Source organism: Labeo rohita, unplaced genomic scaffold (genome assembly GCF_022985175.1).
Source record: "Labeo rohita strain BAU-BD-2019 unplaced genomic scaffold, IGBB_LRoh.1.0 scaffold_739, whole genome shotgun sequence".
NCBI classification, from domain to species: Eukaryota; Metazoa; Chordata; class Actinopteri; order Cypriniformes; family Cyprinidae; genus Labeo; species Labeo rohita.
Genome location: NW_026129677.1, coordinates 15,943 through 26,668, shown reverse-complemented (window position 1 = coordinate 26,668; position 10,726 = coordinate 15,943). Strand labels below are relative to the sequence as shown.

The window sequence follows — 10,726 nt, the reverse complement described above, 5'->3', positions numbered from 1 at the left end:
TCACAAAGCAGTAGGGATCACTATAGAAACGGGTCCTTGCCCTTTCCTTCCTCTTGCATTGCCATCTGAGGTGCTCTGCTCTTCGCAGACTTGACAATCGCTGTTTTATGTCGGCCTGCAATTCATCAAGTCCCACTCTTTCTATTGCTGTAGCCCTCCTCCACTGCTTCCTCAGTTGTCTTATTTCTTTTACCAACCCGTCAATTACCCGCTGCCTTCTGGACTTCACCTGGCTTATGGGGTCTTTCCGCTGCCTCTGCACCGTGCCTTTTACCCCAAACCTCTCCGCTGGGGACCATACGCTGGGGACTGCTGCTGGGTCCTCTTGATTTGGCTCCATGCTGGTGCTTGCTGGGAGGTCTATGTCGTGCTGAGCTTCAGCTGAGGTACTGATACCCTGAGGTTTGTGGGGTTTCTCCTGCCTCTGGGCTTCACTCGACTGATTTGGCCGACTTCTCAGGAAGTAGTGCTCAATGCGAGACCCCTTGTTGAGCTTGCTACAGCATCTCTTTAGACCTTGGTGGATTTTCAGGCCCCTTGCTGTTGTTATTTTTGACCAGCCACAGATGCAGTTCTGCACTTCTTCTCCTGCCTGTGTTCGCGACCCGTTCATTGTAATACTTGTAGCTCCATTCCTTGTCTGTTCTGTTCCATGGTCCATTACCGTGCAATCTGTCTGTACTGGGTCATCTTCCGCCCCCACTCTCGCAGACCCTAGGGGTGTTTTCTTCTTTGAAGTTTTCGTAGCAACGGTGGGTGGGCCCAGAAACGCTCATCAGTGCTGGACCCTGCTAGCATGGGTCGCTAACCCACACTAGCCCCGCTGGGGTCTATTCCCTCCTGTCAGCAGTCTTTCCCAGCTGTCATCTGGTCTTTCCCTGATTGTCAGCTGCTCTTTCGCAGCGGTCACTGGATCACTCCAGACTTCAGATTCATTGAAAGGACATGATGTTACAATCCCTAATATTGCACCAATTCTAGGATGGGTGGGCGCTACACCTGATTCACCTGAACACGTCAATGTGTCTGTGAGGAAAAACCAACTGATGGATCTTTCAGATCTCTGCAGAGAGGAAGACTCCTCTGTTGAGTCCATATGAGATATTATGAGTGTCATATATACTGTAGGTGTGGTGTATTATAGACATTGTCACCAGGTGTCCCTGTTACTGCTGGATGTTTCTGTGTCTGTCTTTAAATGTGTGTATTGGCCATTTTTTTTCTATATGTGTCATGAATGAAAAGGGCACATGTGGCAGATTCCTTTTATTTATAGAAATTTAATCTTTTAACTCTCAAGTCACAACGGACTCCTCAAGTGAAAGAGATGAGCATTTAAGGGAGTTTGAAACAGTAAAGCTACTTCTGTGTGAGCAGTGTGAGATTTTCTGAAACAGTTTGTATTGCTGTTATATTTTAGTCTGCGGCAGAATGAATCTCCTGAACCCAGCTGTGTGTCCATGAAGAGTGACGCGTCAATGATACAGCCAATGAAATTCAGCTCAGGAGAATCATCTGCTGATCTGAGGTGATGTTTAGTTTACAGTATGAGAAATATATACAGTATATGATATTCATTTAGTGATGTGTATTGACTACATTAACACATATTTAAAAATATTTAATATTTGTTTAACTACAGTCAAAAACATGAAGGACCAGAATCACATACACCAAAGAAGAACTTAGACTCCATTTTCAAGGTTGGTTGTTGTGTGTGTGTCCCAGCACAATAACCCTCTGGGTAAAAGTATTTAGAAATGGAGAAATCTGTGAAATACTCTCTATAATATTCATATTTTCTTTCCTACCCATGTAAGATAATTTGTAGGCCACTATAAAGCAGATCAATGACCACTAAAGTAGAGAAGATGAATCCATATGTAAACTGACTGCTGCACAAAGATGAAATCAATCTAGCAAACAGACAATCCAGTCAAACTCCCTCTTTTAACCTCAGTATCTGTAGACGCTGATGTTTGAGCATACAGTCGAAGTTATTAGCAGGTGCAATATAATTCAGTAATGTTTATTAGCATTCATGCCTTAACTCTTTTGTTTATTGATCGTTTGGTTCAATCTGTGATGGAATGGAGGTTTATTGTTTGAATATTCACTATGATTTCAGGAGCTTGAGCAGAAAATCATCTCTGTGATGAAGAGCGAGTTAAAAAGCTTTAAGAGACTACTGTGTCCAGATTACCCAGAATGCTCTGAAAGGGACCATCATGTTGATGAGGGTCATAACAGAGTCAGAGAGGGGCTTCTGAAGATCACACTGATCATCCTGAGGAAGATGAACCAGATAGACCTCGCTAACACACTACAGACCAGTAAGAGCTCTGGATCAGCAGATTATAGCCAGTATTTTTATTATGAACCTTCTGTCTTCAGTTAGTAATTTTGCTGAATGTCATGACACATATAACATATCAAACCTAAAAATAAATTTCTAAAATATTGCTCTGCCAATAACAACGATTATTTCCTTTACTCAGAACTGATGCCTGTGTATCAGCAAAAACTCAAATCCAGACTACAGGACAAATATCAGAGAGTCAGTGAAGGAATGTCCAATCATGGAGACTCAACACGTCTGAATGAGATCTACACAGAGCTCTACATCACAGAGGGAGGGAGTGGAGAGATCAATAATGAACATGAGGTGAGACAGATTGAGACAGTGTCCAGGAGACCAGAGATACAGGAAACACCAATCAACTGCAATGACATATTTAAACCCTCACCTGGACAAGACAAACCCATCAGGACTGTGCTGACTAAAGGAGTCGCTGGAATTGGAAAAACAGTCTCTGTACAGAAGTTCATCCTGGACTGGGCTGAAGGAAAAGCCAATCAGGATGTTCATTTCATATTTCCACTTCCTTTTAGGGAGCTGAATTTGATACAGAAAAATCTCAGTCTTAAGCAACTTCTAAATCACCTTTACACAGAAACCAAAGAATTTAAGTCAGCAGATTATGATGATTACAAAGTCATGTTCATATGTGATGGTCTGGATGAGTGTCGACTATGTCTAGATTTCCAAAACAATCTGATCTTGTCTGATGTAACAGAATCAGCCTCAGTGGATGTGCTGCTGACCAACCTCATCAAGGGGAATCTACTTCCTTCTGCTCTCCTCTGGATCACCTCTCGACCAGCAGCAGCCAATCAGATCCCTCCTGAGTGTGTCGACCAGGTCACAGAGGTACGAGGATTCAATGACCCTCAGAAGGACGAATATTTCAGGAAGAGAATAAACGATCAGAGTCTGGCTGATAGAATCGTCACACACATCCGATCATCAAGAAGTCTGTTCATCATGTGTCACATACCAGTCTTCTGCTGGATTTCAGCCACTGTTCTAGAGAGGATGATGGGTAAAGCAGAGAGTGCAGAGATTCCCAAGACTCTCACACAAATGTTCACACACTTCCTGATCATTCAGACCAAACTGAAGACACAGAAGTATGATGGAAAATATGAAATTGATCCTGATCAGGCTAGAAAGACTATTCTGTCTCTAGGAAAACTGGCTTTTGAACAGCTGGAAAAAGGGAACCTGATCTTCTATGAGAAGGACCTGAAAGAGAGCGGCATTGATGTCAGAGAAGTGTCAGTGTACTCAGGAGTTTGTACCCAGATCTTCAGACAGGAGTTTGGACTGCAGCTGGGGAAGGTGTACAGCTTTGTTCATCTGAGTGTTCAGGAGTTTCTTGCTGCTTTATTCAAGCTGCTGTCCTTTTCTGAACAAAACACAGGATGGATGAATGTGTTCAGGTCACCAATGACCAGTTTACTGAAGAAAGAAGTGGACAAGGCCTTACAGAGTGAGAACGGACACTGGGATCTTTTCCTCCGGTTCCTTCTCGGTCTCTCACTAGAGTCTAATCAGACTCTCTTACAAGGCCTCCTGAGAAATACAGTAAGCAGCTCTGATATCAATCAGGAAACAGCTAAATACATTAAACAGAAGATCAGGGAGAATCACTCTCCAGAGAAATCCATCAACCTGTTCCACTGTCTGAATGAACTGAATGATCGTTCACTAGAACAGGAAGTCCAAACATACCTGAGCAGAACAAATTACCTTAACTATTGTCTCTCTGGAGTCAAACTGTCTGCTGCTCAGTGGTCGGCTCTGGTGTTTGTGCTGTTGAACTCAGAAAAAGAGCTGGATGAGTTTATACTGAGTAAATATGATCCATCAGAAGAATGTCTCCTGAGGCTGCTGCCAGTGATCAAAGCATCTAGAAAGGCTGAGTGAGTATTTTACAGCGTCTTTGTTTTATTGACTTTATTGTATACAGTAGGCCTTTGTTTCTCTACCATGTTTCTGTATATTTTGAGGTGTTTCTTATGTGACACACTGAGCTAACATCATAGAGTGCTCTACTAATGACCTGATGAGCTGAATCAAGTGTGTTTGATAAGAGAGATTCATCCAAAATGTGAAAAGTTGAGGTGCCTTCAGGAACAGGGTTGTGACTCTCTGATACTACAAATATTGTACTGGGATCAATCTAATAATACATATGTATAATTTAATTTAAGTAAATTAAAATAGTAGACAGAATGCATTTTAAACTGCAAAAAAGTAAAAGAGTTTTAGTTAATGCCACTCTATTAAAAGATACATGTTGTGATGAAGCGAGTGCCACGAGGGGAAAAGGGAACTTGAGTCCATGAAAATACATAAAACTAAACAAAACAACAACAACAAAAAAACAAACAAAAGAAAACAATGGCTCACTCGGGCAGCACTTTCATGTAGTGATGTTACGTTCAACACGGAAGCTCCGAGGCTTGCATAAAAAAACGACACATTTCACATTGAAGCACTGTATCAGAGCTTGATTTAAGGTGTGTTCGACTTCATCTACGGCTACAGATGGCGATCAACGAGAGTATCCGAGAGCAGTCGGGGGCGGAGTTGAAAACAGAGGCATCAAGTCGGACACTTTTTATTCTCGTTAGTGAAGCTCCCGTGGTGTTTGCATGCTCTTTCACAGAAGAAGTGAATTAAATGCAATATTTATCAAATACACAGACTTTTAAAAAGCGTTTTCATGAGCAACAGAAACACGTTTCATATACTACTTAATACAGTGCCATCTGAACAAGAATATAGATCAACATAAACATATACTATTTAAATACTAATTAAGCACATCCTCCGATTTTATCTGTAAAAATGATCAATAATTAATCAATACTCATTGACAACTCCCTAAAATCTGGTACAAAAAAAAAGACACTGATAAAAAGAAAGGAAACAATTCAGTAGTGACTTCTTTATTACTTTAAGTTAATTTGTTTCCTGAGTGTCCTGTGTATGAAACACCTGCTACAAATATCTGATGGTGATGTGCTTCAATACTGCTTCACTATCAAAAGCAAAACCTAAACAATATCGTCATTACCAAAGGACCATAGTACTTGAGCTTCTTAGAAGATAATAGAAATAAAGAAAACAACATTCGTAAAGATATGTAAATAGAACAATGTAGAGATTACATCTCTCCTGTATTAGGCCCACCCAAAAAAAACACACAGAAAATGAGCATGTTGACGTTCTCAGGAGAATCTGAGACCTCTGTCCCCAGTAGGGTTGTAACGGTATACCGGTATGGCGGTTTATTGTGATATTGACATCTACGATTATCATATTATGCACATTTGCTTATCCGTGTTTTTGAAAAAAAAAAAAAGAGAAAAAAAAAAAAAACCAGATCTCACCCGCGCTGCCGTGTATATGCAACTTCTTTCCGCTTGACTGCTTAGACTCCACCCATACCTGCACAGCGGCCAAAATGTCCGATACAGAGGCTGCAAATTCTAATCTCTATCTCCCGCCGAAAAAAAATAAAATCTGCAGTATGGGAATATTTTGGGTATCCGAAAAATGATCATAGTGTTCACGCGCTCAACAGACATGACTGTGATTGGCTACAATGGTAAGCGCTTCACGCTTCTTCCCGAGTGCTCACATATAAGCACAACGGAAGTGTTTGAAAGCCGCATCTGTCAGCGGATCAGTCTATATGCAGATGTATTAGGGATCCGCTGACACAGGCGGCTTTAAAACACTCTCGTTATGTTTATATGTGAGCGCTCGGTGAGGAGCGTGAAGCGCTTATCATTGTAGCCAATCAAGGTCATGTCTGTTGAGCGCGTGAACACTTTGGCCAATCAGCGATGTTTACAAATCTGCTCAACAGCGCTCAAATGTGAGCGGGAAATGGATGTTTTTAAAATTTCAGTATCGAAAGTACCGAACCCGACAACCCTGAAGACAACCCTGAAGACGTGAACACATGAACATATCCAGAGCTACTCTCAGAGAACACTTAATGATCATTTTATAATTTTATTTAAAAGAATAATCAAATACACTAACTGAAACTCATAGGTGTTTAGTGCAACCTGTCAAAAAAAAAAAAAAGTTTGGTTTAGCCTGAAGAAGTAATGACTGAAATATATTACTGTTGTGTACAGCTTTTTTGCTCATGTTTTAATTTAGTAAACCTCTGGTGTAGAGAAACAAAAGTTGTTACATTTCATGTTGTTGGTTCATTATGTGGTTATATGTAGTAACATGCTAATTTTTTACATGCTAGTCATGTTTATAATTCTGTTAATTCTTTACAATGCATGTTCAACCAAAAACCATATCTCTTTTTATTCATTTAAGGGTCATTGTAGCTGATGATAATAATAATAATAATGATAGTTTAATACCGTATACCACGAAACCGCGAAACTGTGATATTTTCTGAGACGATTATCATACCGTGAAAATCTCATACCGTTGCAACCCTAGTCCCCAGCTGTGGAGAAGACTCTTTGCTGAGGAGCCAGAGTTAGGTTCTGGACAGATGTGAGAAGAAGAGCGTGTTACTTACCACAGCAGCAGAATGCAGGCTCTATTGAGGGAAGGATAGGAGGGTGACACTTCACTCTTGATCTTTTCGTGGATGGTCGATGCAGTCTTTCGCTGAAGGACGAGGCTCATGCTCATGACTTGGTCTTATTCAGCAAAGAGTTCCTCTAGTGCAAAGCCAACGACTTCAGATTCCTTGCAATCTAGAAACTTTTAATAAAATGTACATATGTTTATAGTCAGGTTTATTGTTTTTATTATAACACATGGCAAAGGTATGAGAAAATTGTCAAACATGTTCTTCCTCCTCTTCGCCATCCTGAGCCTGTACTGCCAATATCGTTCTCTGGCAGCTGAAAGGGAGGATCTATCTGTTAATGTTGCTAATGTATGTACACAATCAGTCAAAAATCTACAGTCTTTGTGTTTTAATGTTTTTCGATAGAAGTCTATTCTGATCACCAAGGCTATATTTATTTAATCAAACGTACAGTACAAAACTGTAATATTGTGAAATACTATTTTTAACCTGTTTAACTTGTTTTCTATTGTTTTTCAAATACACTTTAAAATGTATTTCATTCCTGTGAGGCAAAGCTGAATTTTTCAGTTGCCTTAACTCCAGTCTTCAGTGTCACATGATCATTCTCATATGATGATTTGATGCTCAAGATTATCAATGTAGAAAACAGTGCTACCTAATATTTCTGTGTAAATTGTGTTTTTTCAGGATTATTTTATGAATACAAAAACAAACAAAACAAAACAAAAAAGGTTATCATTTTTTTAAATCTTTTGTAACATTATAAATGTATTTACTATCACTTTTGATCAATTAAATGCATCCTTGCTATTAATGTCTTCCCAAAGAAAAACAAATCTTATTGACTCCAACCATTTGAACTGTAGTGTACACAAAAAATTTAGGCAGCACAACTGTTTTCAACACTGATAATAATTGTAACGAGGAGACGGGAGGCGGGCGGATCCATTTGCAGACTTTTATTAATACGACGAGGCAAAGACATGGTCGAAAGGCAGGCAGGGTCAAACAGTGGCAAACAGGTGTTTAGACAGCAAGACGAAGAATAGTCCATAAACAGGCGAGGGTCGATCAGCGGCGTACGTAATCCAATGGGCGAGGCAGGAGAATGGTCAGACAGGCGAAAGTTCCGATAGACAGATTAAACAAAACAACAAGGCAAAACCAGAAAACAAGACACGGGGAAACACGGAGAAACGCTCCAGGGCGGAGCTGGAGGTGGAGCAGGAGGTGCAGGAGCCCTCCAGGGCGAAGCAGAAGACGCAGGAGCCCTCCGGGGTGGAGCTGGAGGTGCAGGAGCCCTCCAGGGCGAAGCAGGAGGTGTAGGAGCCCTCCAGGGCGAAGCAGAAGGTGCAGGAGCCCTCCAGGGCGGAGCCGGAGGCAAGGCAGGAGGCGCAGGAGCCCCCCAGGGCGGACCTGGCTCTGGAATAACAGCAGCAACTTGACTTGGCTCATGAAGATCTGCTGCAACCTGGCTTGGCTCATGGAAATCCGCTGTAACGGGACTTGACTCATAAACAGCCGTAACGTGACTTGACTCGTGGGGAACAGCTGTGACTTGGCTTGACTCGTGGAGAATGACAGCTGTGTCTTGACTTGACTCTGTGTCTTGACCTGACTTGGAAGCCTGACTTGACCCAGGGGTAGCCGCCGCGGCATGAAGGAGCGCCATTTTAGCTGCCCATACCATCATTAGGGGTGAGTCCAGCACGTGGGCCATCATGACCACAGGTGGCGTCCGGGTGCTGACCACAGGTTCAGGAATGGCGGCCATCTTGTGGAGTGGCCTGGAGACGGCGGCCATCTTGTGCAGTGGCTCTGGCGTGGCAGCCATCTTGTGCAGTGGCTCTGGCGTGGCAGCCATCTTGTGCAGTGGCTCTGGCGTGCCGGCCATCTTGTGCAGTGGCTCTGGCGTGGCGGCCATCTTGTGCAGTGGCTCTGGCGTGGCGGCCATCTTGTGCAGTGGCTCTGGTGTGGCGGCCATCTTGACAGTGCTTGGCTCAGGAAAGATGGCTGTAACTTGTCTTGAGATAGGAGCGATAGCTCTGACCTGACTTGACACAGGAAACACAGCTTTAACCTGACTTGGCACAGGAACAAGGACCGTAGCTTGACTTGACACTGGAACAGCAGCCGTAGCTTGACCTGACTCCGGGACAGCAGCTGTAGCTTGACTTGGCTTGGAAACTTGACTTGACTCAGGAAACACAGTTGCAACTTGACTAAACTCAGGAAATGCAACTAACTTTAAATTGCTCTTGTATGGCAGCTGTGACGTGACGGAGCTGTTTTCGCCATTTTGTGAACGGGCTCTGCCGTCGCCGCCATCGTCTGAGCGCGCACCGGCACGGCCACCATTACACAGACGGGTTGCACGGGCGGCGTTACCGCGATGTCACGTTGCTTCCCCGCGATACCCAAAGTGAGCGAGGAACCGCTGATCTGGAGTGCAATATTCAGGTATTGGGTTATAGTCCAATGGGGCTGATACAATGGCATAAATGAGCCGAAAGGTTCAGAGAGCCCTCCACGGAAAAATATCATTAGACACAGATCGCTCGTAGAAGTCTGATGTACTAATGTGTAGAAGTCCATAACATACTCTTCAACTGATCGCTCACCTTGTTTTAGACGCATGATCTGAGCTGCTATATTCTGAGCTGCTGGATCCTTGTTGGCCGAGTATTCTGTAACGAGGAGACAGGAGGCGGGCGGATCCATTTGCACTTTTATTAATACGACGAGGCAAAGACATGGTCGAAAGGCAGGCAGGGTCAAACAGTGGCAAACAGGTGTTTAGACAGCAAGACGAAGAATAGTCCATAAACAGCCGAGGGTCGATCAGCGGCGTACGTAATCCAATGGCCGAGGCAGGAGAATGGTCAGACAGGTGAAAGTTCCGATAGACAGATTAAACAAAACAACAAGGCAAAACCAGAGAACAAGACACGTGGAAACACGGAGAAACGCTTTGTATGAATGATAACACGATTCAATACTCGGCAGTGAGTGACAGGAAGACCGGGGCTTTTATACTGTCTCTGATTGGACGCGGGTGAAGTGCAATGGCTGATGGGGAATGTAGTCCGGGGTGTAGTGCGACAGTCCGTGCGTGACAATGAGGTGAGAGCGACATCTGGTGGTGAGCGGTCCGCAGCTCACCGACCAGATCCGTAACAATAACCGAAATGTTTCTTGAGCAGCAAATCAGCATATTACAATGATTTTGAACACTTACAACTGGAGTAATGATGCTGAAAATTCAGCTTTGATCACAGAATTGATTTACATTTAAAGATTAATTTCAAAGTTTGAGTATACATTACTACATTTAAATGAAAACACATCTTGTAATAAACAATGCACACATTCTCAAAGAACTTACATTCTGATGATTACTTCCCTCCCTCATGGCTACCTTCTTCAGTTGTTCCCAGACACCTTTCCTTTAAATCTGCACAAAAAAAAACTAAGAGAATTTGGATAAAACCTATTCACAAAACTCTTTAAGAGTCTACAATATCTAAAATGAGGGTTGAGTCAATGCATAGACCAGGGATCCTTAAATCTGGCCCATGAGATCCACTTTCCTGCAGAGTTTAGCTCTAACCCTAATCAAACACATCTGAGCATGCTAATCAATGTCTTCAGGATCATTAGAAAATCACAGGCAGGCGAGTTTGATCAGGGTTGGAGCTAAACTCTGCAGTGGATTGGCCCTCCTGGGTAAGATTTGAGGAACCCTGGCATAGACTTTCTTTTTTGTTAAATTTCCACACTGTGCATGGGTTGGAGCT

The 10,726-nt window shown here is 42.8% G+C and overlaps 1 protein-coding gene across 1 annotated transcript; it reads left to right on the top strand.

Moving 5' to 3' along the window:
• The first annotated feature begins 1,490 nt into the window (after window positions 1-1,490).
• LOC127161799 (NLR family CARD domain-containing protein 3) lies at window positions 1,491-4,270 on the top strand. The gene is made up of 4 exons (XM_051104550.1): window positions 1,491-1,528; window positions 1,643-1,703; window positions 2,129-2,333; window positions 2,499-4,270. The coding sequence occupies exons 1-4, from the start codon at window positions 1,491-1,493 to the stop codon at window positions 4,268-4,270; spliced, it is 2,076 nt and encodes a 691-aa protein (XP_050960507.1).
• Window positions 4,271-10,726: the final 6,456 nt, after the last annotated feature.